At 38.8% G+C, this 23,170-nt stretch overlaps 1 protein-coding gene across 6 annotated transcripts in view; it reads right to left on the minus strand.

Moving 5' to 3' along the window:
- LRRC28 (leucine rich repeat containing 28) overlaps positions 1–23,170 on the minus strand; it is a 52,334-nt gene that overhangs the window by 26,446 nt on the left and 2,718 nt on the right. For 3 of the 6 annotated variants that reach the window (XM_054642063.2, XM_054642064.2, XM_054642062.2), the window contains 3 exons: positions 19,528–19,568; positions 16,922–16,959; positions 15,642–15,779 (listed from right to left, as the gene is read on the minus strand). The exons of 1 other annotated variant lie outside the window; for it this stretch is intronic. In XM_054642063.2, coding sequence (XP_054498038.1) covers positions 15,642–15,779; positions 16,922–16,959; positions 19,528–19,568 — 217 coding nt within the window. 2 more of the 6 variants (XM_077185290.1, XM_077185291.1) reach the window with 2 other exon arrangements.

Raw genomic sequence — 23,170 nt, forward strand, 5'->3', positions numbered from 1 at the left:
CCCATTTAGGCTAATATTTGCTTAGGTTTTTAAAGGAAGAAAAAAATAAAAAAGGAGGTACTGGAAGACATCTTGTGATACTGCAGCAACTGTTTTATGAATAACTCACTTTTAAATAAGGTGCTCAAAGAGTTCAAACCCATAAAAATTCTATGGAAGAAGAAAGCTTCTATCCCAGCTGATCAAACTTCAATCTATTAATTTCAAAGCAATGCTTATGGCTGCATTTCACACAAATATTCTGGCTGCAAAGAACAGGGGAAAAGATTTTTCTGGGGCAGGACAGTCTTTGTGAATGAACACAGTCACGTAACACCCCTCAAAGCTGTTCCCAATTCCTGGTTTCACCTACTTCAGCCATAAACTACATTGACTCTCCTCCAAAACACTTAAGAAGCAGACAAAGCCCAAAACCAAGTGAAAAATACATACTTCTGCTGAACATACCAAAATAGAATCTTTTTTTCCCTCAACCTTGCTAAATGTCACATGCAAACTTAGTACCAATCTTTATTTATTTTGTGCCATCATTCACAAGCAAAGGTGAGAGAAGTGGCTCCATAAAGTCCAACCTTGCTAAACAGTAATTTTAGGTCAGCTAAAAATGGCTGAAAATAGACATCAGGTATGAGGGTCTCATTAAGTCAAATTCTTCTAAAGGTCAGTGGTTCCCCATCTTACACCACAATTAAACTTCAGTTAACAGAACTGGCAGCTGTCTGAATGCCATGGGCCCAGCACTCTGGGCTTCTCTCAGCACACAGAGCACAGATCCACAGTGGTTATTAGCCTGTATTTCCTCTCACTGCAGGTCTGGAATTACATTTTTGTCCACAATTTGATGGTTTCAATGAGAACAGTTAGGATAAACCAGATGATAAAAATACCAGAAATTATCATATGCGAGAAAAGTGGAAAAGGTGGGAGGAAGGGCAAGAGGAACAGGGAGAGGAAAAAATTGTTTATGCACAAAGGTAACTCAAGGCCATGAAACTATCAGGTTTGCTGTTTTCTTGGTTTGGGGTTTTTTGTTTGTTTGGTTGGTTTGTTTTTTCAGAAGACAACCTATCCTTTCATTTTGCTCTAGTGTGCTCTGCCTATTTCACTGCCCCACAGCAAGGTACTGTTGTTACACAAACAAGAGATGTGAAATTAATGTATTCATATTATTCTACGGTTTTATTAAATGATACCTCAAATTTTGACTAGAGCAGCCAAAATTAAGTAGAAAGAATCAAAATAATACTTTATCAAATATATTGCATGAAAAATTCTACTAGCACTCTACAGAAAAAGTCTCTTATTTATGGAGTTTTTCTGCTGTTATCTTTCTGTTGAGGAGCAGCTGTTTTCCTTTTTCTGGGTGGTAAGAACATAAACAAAAGTGACATGAATAAAGCATGAGACCTGCTATGTTTCTCTTGTTTTGTTTATGTTTGACTATCTTTACTGCTGCACATCGTCCACCATTCAATGTGCACTAATATCAATACATGGAAGGGGGAGGGAAAAGCCTTCCAGAAAAACTTGGTGCATAAAATACAGAGCTGATGATTTGAACTCACGATGCCAGACAGCTGAAGATGGCTCCTTAAATACAACAAACCAGTACTGAAACCAAGGCAAACAAAAGGAGCATCCTAAGGAGAGATTAAGGACAGCTCAGGAAGCCAGAGAGACAAGGCTAGTCCTGGCTGTAAATTCTAGGACAGCTTTTTCCTTTCTTCATCCAAGGAACAACTTGAGATCAACACAACAGAGTGGTCTCTCTGACAAACACAGATTAGTGGCTTCTAACTCATTACAGCACTGGTGTCTAAATAATCCAGACAAAGACCAATCTGTTGTGACTGTTGCTATCAACTGTTTCCAGCCAACTCACAACAGACACATCTTTCTTCTTCTTGAGGTTAGTTAGGGTTTTTTTCTTCCTCTCCACTAAATGCATAACAAAAGCAATAGTCCAGGTTCAATTTTCATCTTTCAGTGGAAAGTACTGTTGTAGCAAGGCAATTTTATGGCTCACTCATTGTACTACTGGGAGACACCACAGAACACCCTTCCCTGAGGGTCAAATTTGGCCTTCCTAACAAAAAGATGCAACTATAAATTTGTGTGGGATAAGGAAAAGAATCAAAGGGAGATCTTTAGCTTGGAGCCACGTTTACAGCAGTGGAGTCACTATATTTGTTTTTTTAAAGAATGCTACTGGATGGGACTGTCTTAAGTCCTAAGAAAAGAAGAGTTCTTCCAGGCCACTGGCAGTTACTACAAATTGCAACAGTAATTACTGGGGAGGGACTGGCTAAACCTTACAGGAAATATTCCCACTATAATAGCCATGAAAACTATAGATCCAGATATCCTTTTCTAGCAGCAGCACCAGGAGATTCTCTTGCTCCTCCTCACTGTCCCAGCTGTCTCTGCTGAACTCAGCAGCCTGGAGAATTCACCAGCCCAGAAGGGGAGGCCAGAGCTGCTATAGTGACATGGTTACTACATGAAAAATGCTATGGACCAACTACTAACAGTTTTAAACTAAGATTATCAGTAAAAAAGAAGACATCTGACTTCAAGCAACACTAGCATTGTCCTGATTTTATAAATGCTGAGAGCAACTGCAAGTCTTGCCTTAATCAGTGATAGTTTCTGCTGTTTAGTGTTTCAAAACAGCACAAAGCAGACAAGTACAGCTTGCAATTACACTCCAAACCCCCCATTCGAGTAATCCTGAACTGCATTCCTTTACCTACACAAATAAATAGTCTTAGTTCATAAAGCTCTCAAAAGTTAAATAATTATCAACTAGAGTACACTTGCACTTACTTGGCATCAAAGCCTTCCATCTAGAATGACAATTTAATGCAGATTTGGACAATGCTAAGGTAAACACAAGTCTTTATTTTAAATACCACTGCAATAAAATTAAGTTAACTGAAATACAGGTATCAAACTCTGTGTGTGTGACATGAACCACGGGAAGGTTAATCTCACATCATACCTCGAGTTCTACACATTCTCTTCACAGGCTTTTTCCATTTAGATTTAGTGTCAGTAAATGATGCATTTTATTTTGCCTCAATTCATTTAATAGAGCAGCTGAGTAAAAACAAGGACGTCAATAACAAGCAGTAATTTAACTCTCTCACAGTGGTATGCAGAAAACTAAATTACACTTGGTCAATATGGTCAAAATGGAAATCAATATATTATAAAATTCTTCTATTGCACAGCATTAACAGTTAGTGTTTGCTGCCTTTCAAAGACTGAATGACTTTGTTCTCCAAGCTTCCCTGAGCACTCAATCCCTGCTAGTAAATTGCATTTGTTTAATGCACAAGTAAAATCAACTACCTGTTAATACTGCTAATCACTGTACATACCTTAGGGAGAGCTTAGGGAAAGAAAGGAAAAAAACAAGGAAACCAAAGAGACAAAAAAGTACATTCATAGATAACTTTATTTATAAAGACTTTAGAGTTTAAGGGGGAAGCCAGTTAACTTTTAAAACCCAGCGCTAGAAACTATAAAAAATAAGCTTCAAGAGCTATTTTTTCTGGTCAAAAATGTTAGTTTAGTGCAACCAAAAAAAAAAAAAAAAAAGAAATCTCACAAATTTCAAATTAGTAAGAGGTTTTACATGAAATATTACTAGCAAATTAGTTTAGTTAGAATTAACAGATAAATTTATTTTGAAACAATGTCAGTAAAGGCAGCAAGCATGGACATAATCCCCCTGAAAAGCTGTTTTTGCTTGGATGGATTACTTGAATTTGTCTTAGGACCCTCCCAAAATAAGTCACTGCAGGAAAACCAAGTTAAGAGCTCCTTGGCAGTCCAGCACACTGAAATCACTAAGGCCTTTCTGAGATAAACCTGGAAACTGCAAAGCAGTTACCACCATTTTTTTTTCACACATTTACAAACTGATGAAAAATTTCAGAGAAAAAAACACCTGCAGTTTAGTATCTGTTCAAAGCTGAGGTTCTCTGAAAGCCTGACTAAACACCACTGAACAGACTGTTGGTATTAAAGACGTTCTCATACTACAGAAAGCTCAACACCATCTGTAAGGGAAACATCTTTCTCAAAATACATCCCCACCTCGGAGGTTTGGTCTCAGCCTTATCAATACACATCTGTCTTCACCCGTGTGAACAGCTATTGGCAAACGTTTATGAGAGACGCCCTTCAAATTCCCTTGAAGTTCAGTTTTACTTTAGGGTAACAGCTCTAACCCAAAGACTTTTACAAGTATTTTAAAGAGCATCTGTTTTGAAGTTGCAAAAGCGAGAGGTTCATATATCTCACATGTGTTTGAGCCAGGCAATCAGTAAAGGCTTATCTTTACAATCAGATAATCAGCAGAAGAATTCAGTGATGACAGATGAGTTACAAACCAACTTTTTCTTCAATTCCTTTACTTAGGAAGCAGGCCTGAGATGAGGCACTATAGGCTGACTTGAGCTGAGGTTAATTTCTCCGAGGGAGACTGACTTAGTCCAAGTGCCACCCTCCCGCTGCTCCCCGATGGAGCCAGGCCGATGCACGCATTGCACAATGGAGAACCCGCCTCTGACAGCCCCGGGCGCTGCTCAGAACCCGACTGCTGCCAGCCCCAGCAAGGAAAAACCCTGCTATCAAATTCCAAAGGGGAGGCTTTGCTCTGCTCTCGGTAAAGGGTTCAGCATGTTGAGGGAAGAAGTTTCAAAAGCAGGGGAATGACACCTTAAAAGAAGTTGCAGTAACTTAGATGAATTTTCTTTTGATGTAGATTTTTTTTCTTATGTAACAATAAAGGTAAAAGATCCTAAAGATTCCTTTTTTGGTTAGATTGGACTTTTCCTACAGCATAAAAGCAAACTAAACCCCCCACAATATCCTTAACACACTTTATCATAATAAACACAACAGTGATTACACTCCTGATGACAGTTGCACAGCAAAGCAGCCAGACAAGCAACGAGCCATCACACTTCCTCATTTACCCATCACACTTTCTCATTTACAAAGATTATCAGAGGTGCCACCAAGAATTTTGGAGGTGGGAGGGGATTTGCCAGAGCTATGAACAGAGTAATGATCTATTAAGCTTTATAGCCTACTCTGATAATCCATAAAATTAAAACAACTAGAAATGTTAGGTTTTATAGTCTTTATAGATTTCTAGATACATTTATGTAACTAACACCTTCAAACACTCCTAGCAAGAATACACAGAAATACTGCAAAATGAAATTTCTTGTAGTCTGTTTTTGTATATGTTAGATTCAACTCCACAGGAATAAGATTCACCAAAAGCAACAAAAGACCCTCTACTTCTTCCTCTCATTTGCTGTGCAGACAATAAATTCACATAGAACAAACACCACAAACGGAATAATGACTGAATTCAAACATAACTGTTGCCACTTCCAGACTGATTTTTTTCTGTGGTATGTAACAGTGTCACAACGAGTCCTCCCCATAAATTTCAAACCCAGGTTTTCAAACAATCAAAATGTAAAAAACAAATAATTCTATTTGACCTCCATTATTTAGGTCTGTGTGCCAGGTCTAATCAGTTCTCACGAGCACATTCCACTCCTTAAAAACAGACTGTAGAAATACATATATTTCAAACTAAAAGGAACACAATGCATTGTTTTGATGCTACAGCCTGAAGCCCTTTATCTGAGTTTTATCAAAGTATATTCTATCACTGATCAAAGCAGCAATGACAACTTAATGTTCTCTAAAGTTACATATTGCTGTATAAACTTCCCACTTTTGTCTCGTGGCCCCTGGCTCTGCATGACATTGGGGGGACACTCAAAGGTCAGGAGATTTCCTTTCCAAACCCTCTGTTCCTAAGTGGCAGCTCTATCCATGGCAGGGATGGGGAGAGGAATTCCATCAGGGCTCTGCTCCCATATACCTTAGAAATTTCAGGTTGTCATTTCTTCTGTCAGATGTTTCAATGACAGCTTGGTACATTACTGTATCAACTATCTGTCTGTCTAGCAGCATCTCCACATCACCCTATTACTCATTTTATTGTCATCTCAAGACCGCTTCTCGCTCTAGTATTAAAATCAATATTTAATCTTAAATTCCTTTCAATTTATTGCTTTGCATACACCATGTAACTAGCTTTTAAAAGCAAAGTCTGGAAGTTACTTGGACATGAAAGTCTCTCCCTTTTTAAAAAAAAAAATCTGTATTTTAACAATTCACTGAGAAATCTCAAATTGAGTTTACTAGAAAAATGTTATGCAATTTTATGTTTAATGAACTGTGTTGAAATGAGTTGTACTTAAGACTCCTTATTTAATAAAATGGCATAAGAACATGCAACATAACTACCACGTTTCTACAGTCATATTAAGACCTCCAACATCTTCACAGAGTTTTAAGCTTCAGATGAATGGTTGTCAGGATTACTTAAAGCACTCTCAACATCTTCAAAATTCCTGCCTACCCCCACAAACAAGAGGAAAAGCCCTGGAGAAACGAGGCTTACAGTCACTTGAGAAATCAAGGACTGCTGAGCAGAAGAAGGAGCCAGGATTTGAGAGGCAGCATCAAATCTCTGAACAATAGAGAATCCAGTTAAATCTGCTCCCATCCTCTCAGGAATGTGAGAATCATCCAAGTATCCCCATTAGAAGCAGCTCCAACTCCTTTATCTCCTATCGGAGAGCCCTCGAGGGGAACAGCTCTGGGGAAAGCCCATGGCCCAGAGCTCAGCAGCAGACGTGTCCCTGCAAGGATTCTGATTTTCAGGAGCACTGCTAAGCCAGAAGCTCAACAGGCTTGGGAGCACCACGGGCAATAATTAGTTTGGCTCTTCCTGCCCCATCCCGGTTTCACCTAAACCTCATCAGGTTTCTTAGGAGCTCCTCTTCAAAGGAAGGAAGGAATGGGGAGGGGCTGGAGGGGGTAATTCTGTGAGTTTGATGCATGGAAAACTTTCACTAGGATCTCACATGGAACAGAAGGGAACAAATGGCAGCATTGGCCCATTCTCAGAATCCAGTTTCTAAATGAAAAACATGAGGATCTGGGATTTGGAATTGAGAATAAAATCAGAACTGAAAATAAAAAAATCAGGCAATAGCAAGTCACAGGCAGCCTCACATGGATACAGTGTTACCCTCAACAATCTATTAATAAAGTAATTAGTGATCAGAACTCAGGTGATGTCATTCTGAGATGTCTCTGTCCAGACAGGTGATGCCACCGTAACTATCACTACAATCTGGCAGCCAGGAAGAATTGCCACATAAAAAGGGAATATTTTAGTAAGTCTCTGCCCAGATCATACAAAGGAATTCCAACAAAACAAGGATGTCTGAGATGCTGATGTACAGCACCCAGCTCCCAGACATTCCTGGATCTATTAATGAACTCAGTAATTACATCAGCATACTGCTCATGCTTAAATACAGTCAAAACTCAATCAGGCACAGATTTTTTTCAAGTTAAAGCATCACCAAAGCTAGAGGCCAAAAGAAAAAAAAAGTGTGATTGAGCCAAAATCATTATAATCTTGCTAAAATGTGCAAGAAAGAAGAAAAAACATCAAAATCAATAAAGTTATGTTACAGTTTTGAGTGACCTTTAAATATTACAAAGCTAATATTAGAAAACTGAAAACACTTGGTGGTCATTACCTTGTGCTACAATAGGATTTTAGGCTTCCAGTTATTGACATGAAGCCTCCATGCCAGGCTTCAGTTTCAGTGTGTGCCTCATCGTTTTTTCTGATATGAAATGACCACAGAAGTTAAAATCTGTTTTATAAAATTGCAGGTACTTGAAAATATAATGCACTGAACCATATCACAATTTCTTTTTTTAACTAAGCCTATGCTCATTAAAGGAGCCTAATTTCTAAATACATTTTCCAGTGATTACTCAAAATTAGAATAGCAAATTTTAAGATGGAATTTTCTAGTCCAATAAGCCTGATACACAAAGCAATATTTGAATCTCTAATTTAAATGTTACAATGAGAGACACTGATGGCTTCCTCCAACTGGTTCCCATTAGTTTTCACATTACTGAATTACAACACATACATACTCAGCACATGCATTTCTGAGGACCTGCTGTGCACCACCAGAATGAGGAATACCAGGAATACCGCAGGCCATTGTTCAAAGAGATACTTTTGTTGGATTTTTTGTTTCTTAACGTCATTTCTGCTACAGTTACGGGAAATATTTCAGTTCCAGTGCACCCAATAGAATCCCATCTGGACGAAGTGTTGGAACAAAAGCCTACATTGGAACAACATTTTAAACCATAAAATATAGGTCTGGAATTTTTCTGGCTATGTTTATACTATTTTTGTTACCAGCATCCAGTGACATTACGGACCTTCCTGGTACACTGAAAAATGTTGTATGATAGTAACAAAGAGGCTTTTAAAAGCCCCTCAACAGGGGGGAAGTGGAAAAGAAAATAACACTAAGAAGGGGCAAGCAGACAAAGAGAGAACAGTGAGCAGCTCTAAGCACAGATGACTCATTCTGACATTCTATACAGGTGAGGGTATACAGGAAAAACTTCAGTTAAGGAAAATTTCCAGGAATTTAGTGGAATTCTTTTATTCTCTGTCTTCACTTCCCTCCCCATAAATTTCAAGCACTCAGAAATACTAGTAGTCCTCCTGAGATTTTAACCCAAACCAAATGTTTGAGCAAGGCAGACTGTTATAAAATCTCAAGCAACCAACATCCTTTAATTAAATAGGTACCAGTGTGTTTGGACGTGCATGGAAGTTAATCCATAAGGAATACCAGCTGTACAATACACGGCCCTGTGCTTTGGTCACCTCTGGCTGTCTCAGAGTCCAACCCCTATCATTTCCCATCCACGTTGCCATTTTGTTCCTGACTCCTCCCTGCTGTAATTTCTTTTTTTTTCCCTTAAAAAAATTTAGTCCTTAAAGACTGCCTGGATAGAGCTGTACTGGAGTTTATACAAAGCCAAAACATTTAAAAGCTTTTCCTCCTAGAAATCTAAGGAATGACTTTGAGATACTATCAGGTATTTTTATTGTGCTTCTGGATTAACACACCATTATTACCAAAGCCTTACTAAGCCTGATGTGAAAAACACTACACAGTAACAGGCAAGTGTGGGTAAGTTTTGCATTGATTTAGGAAAAAGTTATAATTAGTTGTTATTGAACCTAAGAGGTAATGTAAAGCTTTGTATGCTGACCCTTGGTTTTCTAAAGCAAACTGAAGCTAGAATTGAGTTATGAAACAGAGCATATATTTTACAGATCTCTGCAAAGAAAACCTTGTTTTTAATAATTAGGCATCAACTCCTTCACAGAAAACAACATATTATTATAATAATTAACATTTTTATTTAGGAGGCCATGCTCCTTTAAATAGTCACATACTTCCAGAGTGCAAAGCTCATGTAACCTAATCTGTGTTTTCCTCAAATCCCCACAAGTCCATTTACTTAAAAACACCACGCTCCTGGATGGGTGCCTGGCGTACCAAACCTGTCCCGTCGTGCATATTTTTATCCATGTTACTAAATTAGGAAAGCAGAGTGGACTAAGGTTATGCCAACTTGGAAAAAAGAACAGGGTCTGCATCAGTTTGTGCCTTTGCTTTTAAGCTCAGAACCACTATAAAAAAAAAATTGAATTTTATTAAGTATCAAAGCAATCTGCCCTAACCAGAGACAATAATAAAAGCAGAAGGGAAATCTGGGGAGAAAAGGTAAGAAGCCAAATTTATTCCCCTGATTTTGAAGCCTCTAAATCAAAATGTGGAGCACAAGTTCAAAAAAATGAGTAAGGACCACATACTTTCATGCCAGGGTCTAGAGTAAGAATTTAATTACTGGCATGCTGCACCCATCAGTGGAAATCTACTGTGAAAAGAAGGGAGGGAAGAAGTTGTGTTTATGTGCCTTTACTTGAGATTTACTGAAATCCCTTATATTGAGTTCTATTCAGAACTCTAAGTTGGGTATTCAAGAAGTCTTTACCAGTTAAATACTGGTATGAATAGTAAATACAGATATTGTACTTTACAGCAACATTAAAAAAGTGAGAGAAATGAATATGCGGTTTTCATATCTGGAAGTTTCTCCTGCCCCCAATTAGTGAAGCAAATGCCAAAGCAAAGCAGACTTTGCAATAATCACTCAACATTCCAAGGGTTACTGTGTAAACAGACAAAGCAGCAATCAACAATTATCGTTTGATTTATAATTTTAGTAACGATGGAACCTTCCTTGTCATTACACTGAAGTTACCTGTGCAAGAGAAAAGGATGTAGTATTTATCTATAAAAGTTATGTATTTCAAAATTCATCTTCCTGAACTCTTCCAGCCTTCTGGAAGCACAAGTTGGTTCAGTTACAAAACTCACTGATCTTACTGCTATTAATTTCCTATTAACTTAGAGGGTTATTCATTATGGAGACATAATTATTAATTTCCTAATAATGGGTGGGAAGACTCAATCCTCCCTAACATTAAATATGATCAGCCTCAAAAAGGTGTGGTCTTAACAAATGGAATGGGAACACCCAAGTTCTATTTCTGGCTAACACTGACTCCTGCTGTGCCCTGGAGCAAATCACTTCTGTTAAAAACACTTTTTTTCCACTCTGTAAAATGAGGATAACACTCCCTTATCAGCTTCACAGGATCTTTCTCAAATGCTTTGAAGATAAAGTTTTATAAGCCTACAAATGTATTTTAATGAGTCTTAAACTGATTATATTTCTAAAACAATTTGCCTTAAAAAGGAAAAGGATTTGAAGAGAACTGAAAGGAAGGGTCTCTGTGCTGTTAACCTCCCCTAACACTGCTGCAGTTTACACTTTAAATACACCAAAGGCACACAAATTCATTTTCCTCCAGTCTGCCTGAAGGAAGCAAAATGGCAACAAGTGGATGCAAGCTGCAGAGCCTGCAGAGCCAACCCAGAGGTGTGGATGTGCAGGGGAGCCACACTTTGCTTCTGCTGGGAGGAACCTGCCCTGGACTCTGGCACAGACCTGCATCCCTGCAGCTGCTCCATCACCTGCACTTCCTCTGCCATTCCAACAGGCAGCAATCCCACTGCTGACAACAAACTTGCTATTATTCGGTCACTTTTTTTTTTTTTCTTGGTCAATGCACTCAGCTCTTGGTTTTTAAAGTTCCTGAACAACAAACACAAAGGGAACCATGGTCTAGCCCATGTAAAGACAACTGCTGATTTTTTTTCCCCTCTTCTTAAAGGGAATTTTGCCAAAAGATGGGCTGGGATCATAAACCATACCCTCTTCTTTAATTACTTAGCTTTTGCTCTTGACTTGGCAAAACATTAAGCTTTTCATTTCAGTAAATCTATAATTAACTCCAGCATGTGCTGAGTAAACATAACCTCACTTTTAATTAAATCTTAGAACAAGATGGTACAAAACTTGCTGTTTCTAAAGAGAAGTACCTCTCAAATAATGGGAAAAAAAAATCTAATCCTTGTCAAATAAGAAACTTGAATCCAAATTTGAGTATAACCCACCCTCTTTTAAGTAATCTGTTCCCCAAACATGCATTCCAGCTATAAGACCAAAATGTAAACCTGAGGAGCCACCACTACACTTCAAAAGACTCCAAGGCTAAAGTCAAACCAAATCTAAATGGTAACAGCAAAACAGAGAACCTTGACTTGGGTACTCTTCAAGAATAATTTTTATAATGTATCTCACTGGATTTTTTTTTTCAAATGACACAATAACTATTACACAAAGAGAAATATTATTTCTCAAGAATGAAAGGAGCTGAAGTATCATTATAACCATCAGAAACAAAGGGGACCCTTCTAGTTAGTAATTTGTGAGTGAGAGAATTCAGAAAGATTCAGAAGATTTCCTTCTGACAGTACATGCATATAGAACTAACTCTACGATTCTAAATTAAAATGAAATATCAATTCACTGAACAAAAGGAGAAATCTCTGAAAAAATAAAGTTCAGCTACTGTGAAAACACAGTGTCATGTCTAAGTCAAGCTCTTACATGAACTAATGTAATAAAATAAAATAACCATCTTTCATTTGTGCTGACTTCTTCCAGTAACATCTTTGGTGTCACACATTTCCAAATGGCCCTCAAGAATTTAGATTATTTAAGTGCTACATTTAAATAGTAGAAAACTTGACAAAACTTACTTCATGTTCAAGAACTGCATTTACCAGAGCCAAATAAATGAACTAAGAAACTGTTACAGACAGCAGCTACAAGATTTACAATTTGCAGAACAAAAAAATGTTGTGCATTTAAATGAAAACAAGTCCTCAAGAGAACTTTAGAACATTAAATCTCTTTTTACTTATCTGCAACTCTTTAATCAGCTGTCTCTGAAAGGCAGAACCTCTCAGGGATTCTGATTACCCCAGAATGTAGATACTGAAGACTCTGCATTAGGCAGAAGCTGGTCTCCTTATTAATCTTATCTAAAGTATATTCAAAATATGACATTAAGAGAATTCCACAAAGCATTTTCTTCCAGCCATTTGCTATTATATTTCAGTTTTAACACACTTATTCCGGACAAATGTTTCCCTTTAATTCTCATCAAGTTCAGCCGAGTCACCCTGAGCAGCTCTCACAACAGCTGCAGGAGGCTGATGGAAGCCCCTGAGCAGTGGCAAATCAAACAGAGCCTTGAGGCCAAAGCTCACATCTGCCCCGAGGGTGGCAGCGATTTGGGAGCACTTGCTGAGCACAAAGGAAGGATCTCACTCACAGTACCAGAGTGCCACTGCACAGAAGGTGCTTCCCCACCTCCAAGGGACACCATTCCCATGCTGCACCTAATGCCCCTTTTCCATCAGCAGTCCTCTATTGCCTGATTTCTTCAGGAAGCTAAAGCTTTTGTCTCCACACTGCTGCATGTATTTTTATCGTTCTCCCCCATCTCCTGCCTTAAAATGATTTTTTAAAACTCATTAACAATCCTGACCATACCTAAGAAAAGCAGAGTGGGTGTCATTATTAAATTCTCCCATGTTTTATTAAAACAAGCACTTCAGAGATTAAAACCTTGCCCATCTCAGTGCAGATAAACCACAGCACAGACTCAACTTCTATCAGAGTCTGAAGAATCTCTACAATCAGACCAGAGGCTTAAATCTAAATCTTAAATGCACACCGCTTCAATTAGTTTAAAATTTGATTTCTATAAGGCAAATCTTAAATACTAAAAATGAACATTAAGAGCACAATTGTGGAACAGAACCATTAAAAATGCATAATGAATCAACATATGCTATTAATTGCATTGTTTCTTCCAGCTCTTAATCACAATTAAGGAAGACACAGCAAAGAATCATTCTTAAGAATTAAAATGCAATAGAACAGTGGGGTTGTTCAGACACATAATAGCAAACATTTACCATCCAACTGTTCTGCAGCTGTAAGAAAGATATTTTTTAGCAACTGATTTCGGATATTACCGAGAGTATCTTCCTAGATATCCATGGAATTTTGAAAAAACTGACAGTACTTTTAACACCAGACACGGGGAATGGAGACCCAAGAGGAATGCCAGTGCAACCACTCTGAGGTAATTTCCATAAATGACTGTCATCTAAACCCAAAAGCACTTTTTAAATGCAGATCTTTAAATTCTACACAAGTAGAAGCTAAGTCATATCTTAAATGGCTCCTTATTATAAATTAAGAGCCATTTAGAGCTGTCTTTCCCTAGCAGTGCAGTGTCTGCTGCACAGAAGCAGTGAAGACACAGTAAAATGATGCACTGCAGTGGAATCACATCCCATCCTAGTTCAGCTGAACTTTGCCAGCTTTCCCAACAGAATGCTAGCTGACACTATAATGAAGATTCATGCTACCAGTATAATTAAGGATGAAACAGTTCATCAAAATTTATTGTTTTGCTCCCCTTTTTCAATTGTTGAACATAAGTGTTATTTTGAAACTCTTAAGATTTTTTTTAATGAAGTCTTTGAAGTCTTCACAATTTTACAGAGAACATCTAAGAAAACATGCTTGGAAGCCCTCTTTGGGAATTCCTAAACTTCTGTTTAGGAAACAGTGCAATAGATTAACTCTCCAGTGGGCAAATGATGCAGTGTGAGTGAAAGGCTAATCCTGCTTGGGCTGGTAACACTTGTGCTACCAACCACTGACAGGGACAGGATTAGTACCAGCACTGGCACAAGGGACTCCACCACAGAGACCACACACTGCTGCAGTCCCCAGGGAACAAGCAATTCCTAAGCATGCAGACTTGTCATGCACACAAAAAACACATTCAGGGACAATGCTCAGGACCAAATTCTTTATAAACTTCAGGAGAAATTTAATGCAGCGAGTCTCAGCTGATACCAGTTCCTAATCAAATGTGGTAGACTCCAAATCAACTCTTCAGTAATGTAAATTATCCTTTTGAAAGTCTTTTTTGGAACCTTTTTAAGTTAATGTGTGAAGTTTTGCAGAAAATGTGTCACTTTTTCTTTGAACAAGTCTTTCTTTCATGGTACAGCACCATAAGGTAAATTATCTTTGAGGAACATAAAGCACACTCAAGTCACTCCTTTCTTTTGAATGTAGGACATCTGAAAATTGATGGAAATTTTATTGGCCCTGGGTCATAATGTTTAACAGGTTTATCTAATTTCATTCCAGAGCATTTACATAGTCATATACATTTTTTTTTCTTTCTAATCATAACCATCCTTTGACTTTTTTTAAGCATCTAGAAAAGTGCAAGGAAAGGACAGCAAGATTTCTGCACCCAAAACTTCAAGGAGCATTTGCAGAACATTTCTAGACAATGTGAACTTAAAACACATGAAGGTCACATTGAGAAATTAGTTAAAATAGAGCCAAGAGCTAATCCTGTTAGATTAAGTTAGACCAGTTTTTGAAATCATAGCCTTAAATTTTTATCATCTCTGCAGATCAAAAAATGCAAATACACCAAATGAAAATTAAAAACCAAAATTAAAAAAGTATTTGAAAACCACCATCATCTTATCTGAACAGATATAAGGGTGATAGAAGAATAATAATGTTATATCTGCTTATCAAAAGTATTTAGAAGACAAAAAAAAATCATTCAAAATCTGCCTATGGCCAACTTTTTCTGATTTTGTGTCACATTTACTTTGAATAAGTTCTGCTTTTTTATTATAAACTAGTAAGACAAACATTTGTTATCTACTGTCACAATGAGCTAGAACTGCCATAGGCAAAGCTACTAGACATGTGTCTTTTTAGAAAATATGAGATTGGGGCTGTTGGGCAAAAAAAAAAGGAAGGAAAGACCGGAATCCTTTCTATTGTGGAAAATAGGAAGAAACATCATTTTATCATAATGACAGTTGTCATTGGCATTTTGTGCCTTCTCAAAGAAGTTCAATATTTTCTTGATACGATGGCAAAGGCTGTTAAATAAATACATTTTCCCACTTCAGCAGCATTTCTCAGGACTCTGCAAGCACACGGAGCACAGCTTTTCCCTAACTAGAGCCCACTGGGAGCAGTACAAACTGCAATCCTGCAAGTGCAGGGTGCAGCACTCGGAGCACCAAGAGCAGATGACGTGGCAGTGAGGCTGCAGGGTGTGTGAGTGAGGGCCGTGAGCTCCCAGACACTGCACTCACCTGCAGGTAAATATTTCAGCTGGTTGTTTGCCAGGCGAAGGTGCCGCAAGGAGCGCAGGCGGCCGATCTCCGGGCACACGATCTCCAGGGCATTGTCACTCAGGTCCAGAAACTGCAGCTTAACCAGGGAGCCAATGGCTTGTGAGAGAACAGATTAAAGCATCAATGTGACCCAGGAGTGACATTGAAACCTTCACAGGACTGTGAGAGGAGGACAAGCCCCAGCACCCAGCAGCTGTGTGCGAGCACATCTCGAGGTGCTAGAGCCGGTCTCAGAGCTCAGTGACACCAATTGTGGAAATGCTGCTCTAGCTCACCAACAGCTCTGCTGGCAGTGACACAGGGGGACAAACACGGTGATGTACACAGGACTCCCATCTCCAAATGTAGCCATGATATTTTCTGAACAATCCTTTCCTTACGATTTTTCCTCCTGAGAAGCTGAGAGGCCTCAGGAACAAAATGTAAGCAATGGTTATCTGCTGCTGTGGAATGCAACAGGTGCATCTGGGATTGGGCTCATGTGGTTGTTTCTAATTAATGCCCAATCACAGTCCAGCTGGCTAAGACTGTCTCAGTCAGTCACAATCCTTTGTTATCCTTCTTTTTCTATTCTTAACCAGCCTTCTGATGAAATCCTTTCTTCTATTCTTTTAGCATAGTTTTAATGTAATATATATCATAAAATAATAAATCAAGCCTTCTGAAACATGGAGTCAACATTCTTGTCTCTTCCCTCATCCTAAGACCCCTGCAAACACCACCACATCCAGACCCTCCTCACACAATTCTGCTCTGAAACCACTTCTATTCCTTTGACTCTATCCAATTTACATTCAAAAAGAGCATAAATTGAACACAAATTCCTCAGGTTGGAGCATCACTGCAATTAAGACAAAGAAAAGAAACTAGTACAAGTTCTTGCTCCTTTGGGTTTCAAATCTGTCATGATCTAAAGCAGCAGAGTATTCAGTGTGGTAACTGCCTGAAAGCAGCAGACACTCTGGATTTTTAGTTTCTGCAGATGAGTGCCATTTAGCCTTTTCACTTTCTGCAATTAGAACTGGAGCAAACAGCATTTAGGTGCATTTGAGAATTCATTAAAAGAATTTAACATAGCATAAACAAGGACATTATCAACTAAAAGCTACACTGGTATATTTCGTATGAAAATCTTTAATGTTTTATGGGAAAATAAAGGAAAAATAGGCCTCTTCAAAAGAAGAAAAATGAATATTTTATGATTCCTGCCACTTATCGTGAGCTGGTAGATTACTTACCTTCAGGTACAACAACTATGTTATTTGAATGAAGGTACCTGGGGGGAGGAGAAAAAGCAGAGGACACCACCTGTTACCCTCAAGGACTTCTGCTACATAATCAGTTTGCAAAATATCCAGCTTCAGACTGAAAGAGCACCCTCAAAGCCATTCCTCCCTATGACCACAAAAGCTGTGGAAACTGTATAAACTGGCAATGGACAGGTACTTAAGTTTCACTTGGATTATTAAATGATTACCATAAAAATAAAAGAAAATTACATACAATTATGTAAAACAAACCATTCACAGTTACAATAATAACAGGCTTTAATTTTGCAAGTCATATGGAGGAAAACAAAAAGGGAAAAGAATAAGCAGAGAGAATAACCAGAATAAATCATATTTGATCACCAGGTTATTTGACACTAAATGCTGGCCAAGGTAAGCAAAAAAGCCCACACCCACACAAGTTATACAATTACAAACATTTTCCCCTACACATAAACTCTCACACCTTTAGTGAAGAAATAAGCACATGATCTATTCACTCAAAGTGGGTTTTTCAAGCTTAAAGTACATTTTACAAAAGAAAAACCCAATCTTGCACATGGTTATTTATGCAGCTACAGAGGGTGGCCAGATCTCTCACTAAGAATATTCAGCACCCTCTGATGGAGCACTTCCAGTACTTCTGGTAACATAAACACTGATCTTAGATTTTACACATTTCAGATTTCAATCATCATTGCTGCAAAAGAACAATTGTATCTTGTAGAAAATAACAGTAACAAAATTTTCCAATCCTGATATCCAACTGCAAAGGAATATTGAGTACTCAGTGTTCAATTGCTTAGGCACACACGGAATGATTTTCATGGCATGTTTTTTCCCACTGTATTCCAAGAGCATTTCCTAAAGTAGGAACCTCTCTTTTCAGGGAGACAGAACAAGGGAAAAAATGTATAAATATTTCAACTGCATGGGGCACCTGAACCTTCTCTTCCTCTTTGAAAATTGTAGTTTGCTAAAAACTTAACAAACATAAGCATAGCAAACATGTTTGTAGAAAGATAGGATGAGCATTCTCTTATCCCTTCAGCTGCAGCTCCTGAAAATATTTGTGAACTACTTCACTTAAGCTAAAAAACCCCTGTATTATGAGGAGCTACACCTCATGGCCCAGCATCAGGAGCATGATATACAAAGAAAGACACACAAGTGAAATAACTAAGGATGTAATAACTTGTAGGAAAATCAAAATAATTTGTCTCTCAAAACTGAAAGCTACTGTACCAAATTATTCTTTAAATAAATCCTTGTTTTGTGGTCTCTTCCCTGACAACAAAACACCTTTTATTGTCTCATTAAAAACTGATTTGTCCTATTAGAGCTACACAAACCACAGGCCCATTGCAGCTCTTTCTAGACCACCAGAATGTGTGGGATAATGGTGGGACAACTGAGCTTGCTGAATACCAAATAATTAGGCTTGACTCCTATAAATCAGTGTTTGTAAGAAATTATTTGAAGCTGTAATTTAAACAGGTTTTCCCTAAAAGCAGTATCAAATAACACAGAGGTTTCCTGATGCCCAGTGGCAAATCATGATATCAAATATAAAAATATTAATTTTACTGCTCTCAAGACAGAGGCACAATCAGATAGGATTTGCTCTTGAGTGAGTCAGAGACTGCAGTGACCTACAAACCAGTTCAGTCACACTGTGGACAAGGCACCAGCAAGGTGGGGTAAAGGGCCACACGAGGATGCCAAGATCAGGGCATGGACTCCTCAGACAAACACCTCCTGTGGGGAGCTGGCCATGAAATAAACAATCAATGCTCCACCAGGTACTCATGTGAAACTGAGACCAAGGGCTGAAAGGGGAGAAAAGGACAAACCTTTTAACCCCCCACTGCCAATCCTACCACAGAAGGGAATCACAACTTTATAAAAAAAGGGGAAGGAAGAAAACATTGTCTCAGGGGCTTAATTAAATTAATTGTCAAAACAATCCAGTTCATGGGACATCCATTTTTTGGACAAGACTGGATAAACTGCTCTGCCTACAGCAATCATCATTCCACAGTTACTACCCCTACGTGCTCATCCCTGCTCCCATTTGACAATCTGTGACTTGGTTCCAAAAACTGATTACTGCAATCAGCTCGACTGAGATCATGAAACCCCTGGGAGCTGGGGTGGGACTGAGCAGCGAGGGATGGGCTGGAGGCTGTAACCTGTTACTCTGGCTCTGTCACCACCCTCTGACCACTGCACTGGGAGCTTCCAGGGCTTTATCAGTGTGACAAGTCTACACAGAATTTATGGGGTAAGGTTTTTTTCTCTTAGCAGTATACACAGTGGTATAAAGTTCTTCACGTACAATAAACAAGAAATTTTAAAAAAATTAAAATTGGACTTAATACACCTCCATCAGAAAAAAAAACCCAATAACAAACAAATTAAGAAAACACAACAACAAAAAATTACCCTTTCTTGCCCTCCAAGAAAGCCCTCCACACTTAAGAGAGAAATTATATGCAAGTAATAGATTCTAGATTATTTTAAGATGAGACGGATAAGCATAATAAAAATATATTAGAACTCCTACACAAACTCACAATTCCACGAGGTTTGGAAGCTTCTGTGCAAGGTTTTCTGGCTGAAAGAGAGTTAGAGATTTTTTAGGTTTCTAAACAAAAACCAGACACACAAACATTGTGTACCCAAGTCATTTTAATCATCATACTACAACATGTCAGCAGGAAAAATGGAAACAAGGAATGTCTATACAATAGCCTGGTTCCATACCCCAAATGTCCATCAGGGCAATCTCAGATGTATCCTGGGTGAGCAATTCACTACTGTACAGAACTACAGCTTAGAAGTGACATTATCATGTCCTCAGCAAAATGGGAGTCAGATTTCTGAGACTGAAAAGATGGATTACCTCATCTCCTTTTGAAAATATATTCGGATAAATGAGTTAGTTGAAGGGAAGAGATTGCTAAGAAGTTGCAGCCTTTACAGACTTCAAGCAGAACAAGAACTACACAAGATGTCTAACCAGAATGTATTTTATAATGCTGCTAAACTGGGAAATGACCTACAATCTTTGTGTAGCTTGATCAATTACCACCAAGCCAGAACTGCTGAATCCATCAAACTAGATTTTCATATTTACATATTAATATGCATATCATTTCTTAACTGCCAACTGATCCCTAGCTGTAATTCTCTTCCTTGGTGGCATTTATAACCATGAGCACATATCACAAAATTGGCTTCACAAGCTTCAGATGTCGTGTTGGAAACTATACTCAAAATTATTCAAAGTTAAGACAGTTTTATTACTTAAAAAACCTGCTCTAACATAGATTTGTTTCAATGAAAAAAAAAGAGTTACAATACTGATATATGCAGAAATGACTGCATTTCAAAAGCAGCTTGATCACATCATTAAATTCCTGTTAAAACTAGAAATGTTCATGTGAATAAACATGATGTATGATCCCTTCAATAGCCATATTCTCTAGCATACATGGCTTTGTGTTCATAACGTGAAGATGGAGAAACAGGCAATATTCAGGTATCAAGCACGCCCGGCGCTGGCCCCGAGCCCGGAGCCCGCATTTGCTCGGAGCAGCGAGCGATGCCTCAGCCCCGCGGCGGTGACGTCACGCGCGGCAGGCGCTGTCGCTGATCCGGCGCTGCCCCCTGGCGGCAGCTCCGCCGCGGTGCAGCGACCGCCCCGGCCGGGCCGGACCCGAGCGGGCAAACACCGCAGCTTAAGCGGGAAAATGGGCTCAGGCACAAAACATCCCAGCCCACACTGACAAAGTGTGGGAAAAGCCCATTTCACTGCCATCCTACTGCCTTTAGTACGATTAGCATGTTAACCTGAACCACAAGCTGCTGCCACCATCCCACCTGCTGCTCTGTCAGAACAGGACAGCATTCTGAGGTAGGAAATTAAAATCAATTACTCTTGATCTTGCTTCCGACAGAGCTAACAAGGCAAACAACTATCTGCTTTTAATAGATGGGGAAATGGGGTACTGGAAGGTTCATGTGATCAAGATGAACTGAGAAGTGGGAAGATTTGGGGCTGGGATACAGGTGTGCTGTATGGCTCCTTGATCCATTCATTATGTCACAGCACTCCATCACTTCCATCTTGCCAATGGAGACAAAAATGAAATTATTCTTAGCCAAGGTAAATTCTGTCAGAGTAACTATCCCAGACATTTCATAAAAGTCATCTGTCAAGGACAAGAGTCATTTGAGAAGAGTAAAGAACAAAAGCTGATTTAGTCATTTATTTTCAGAATTCTGAAGGAATGAACCAGTGGGACAAAAGTACCACCTAATTTTAGACAAATATGGTTCAGGTCCTGTTTTGATGGTTTTCAATAATGCTCATGCAATTTGAAGTGCTTATTGATGAGCTATTGCTCATCACCTTGCATTAGAGAAGTATAAGACACATCTTCCTTCAATAATTTGTTTTCAAGTATTCTCAGCTGAGATTTCCACTCCCCCCACTGCCCCAGGGTACCTGACTTCCTATGACTGTACTAAAATTGAGAGCACTACTTGTCCTACCAGTAGTGGACATCGAAAAACCTCATTATGAAATTATATTCTGTAAAAATATCTGTGATTTCTGTTTCCCCCAGCTCCTCCTGGTTTTTCCTCTCCATCACCTTTAACCTTTTCTCTCAGGACATGCTCTCTAAAGGTCCCTCACTGCTGCTCTCTAGGTTCTCTCCAGTTCACCCAGGCTGCTCTTGAGTATGAAACTCTGCTCCAGCTTGTGCTTTAACAGCATCAATAATTACTTCCTTCTGCTTTTAATGGAGATTGTGAAACTTTCCACGTTCCAAAAAGACATCTGCCTTTTTTTGTAACATGCTGCTGACTTGATCTATTTTGGTCCACTACAACTTCCAACATCTCTTCTGTGGAACAGATGCTCAGTGAATGACACCCAAATTTGTTTGCCTTGTTCCAACAATAGTGCTGAGCACTTGAATGAGAGCCCAACAAGGCACATTATGAGCAAGTTATCCTGATTGCTGTGAATCTAATCAAGCTCTGCTTCACGCTGTTTGAAAGCAATTTTGCCTAAGTATGACCTACATTTTAACTTTTGTTTCAGTTTCTTTATCTAGGTCTTAACGCTTACATACAAAACCCTCCTTATTGTTTCATCTTTTGAGCGGTGCAAAGTTTGTGAACTTACTGCACTAAATCATCACTGAATTTCACAAAGTGTCAAGGCAGAGCTGTTTACAGCCTTTGGCTAATTTTATAGCAGTTTTGATTTGTAACCATGAATCCTCTTCTCCTGTTAAATTATTGCACATTATTAAATTACTGCCCAAAACCAGAGTGCTAAAATAATTCTCTACAGTACATGTCAACTTAAGTGACTCATTCAAGATGAAGAAAAGGCATAAAACCTTCAGAATCCTTTCAGCTTTTGGCCCTTAAAGTGGAGTATGGACTCATTCTAGGAAACCCTGAAAACTGTACAATTTTGGTGAATTTTAAGTAGTCATGCCCCACAGTTCCTCTACCTCTCATACGCTGGAAGAGCCCACCAAAAAAAAAAAAACAAAACAAACAACAAATCCAATCCAATCAAGCAACCACAAAAGAAAACTTGGAGACTTGAGCCTCTTGAGAGTGGCAAGTTCTGACTCTAGCCTATAGAGTCTTACCAGCTCAGAACACCTCTCACAGTTATTTAACTGCCCCACACTGAATTTTGAGGTCACAACATTGACTCAGGGTGAGAATTTCTTCAGTTCAGGGAACAACAACAAAACAAGAAGAAATCCCAGAAGAAAATCCCACATTAACTGTGACATATAACCGTGTTCTCCTGTCAAGAGCAGCCCATAGATACAAGTTTTTACTGGCACCTTAACAGCAGGGCTGGAATTAGACCCTGGCATTGACATTGCCTTGGAAATTAGGCACACACCAAGGGAAAAGTCATTCAGCCTAATGAAGAAATGTAGAAGAAATGTAGAATAGGCTGCATAGCATCATCTAACAGGAGAAACTGACCACTTATGTGAGTAAAATGTATAGGCTAAAAAAAAACCCTACAGAACAACAAGCCTGACAAGAAAAGCCCCAGGAGGTCTTGAGAGCTTGAGAAGGGTAACCATAAAATGTCATGAACATCCATCCATTTATTATTCTCTACAAGACCTATGCAAGTTTAAATACTCACATCTTACAGCTGATGGC

This window comes from Agelaius phoeniceus, chromosome 13 (genome assembly GCF_051311805.1).
Source record: "Agelaius phoeniceus isolate bAgePho1 chromosome 13, bAgePho1.hap1, whole genome shotgun sequence".
Lineage (NCBI taxonomy): Eukaryota > Metazoa > Chordata > Aves > Passeriformes > Icteridae > Agelaius > Agelaius phoeniceus.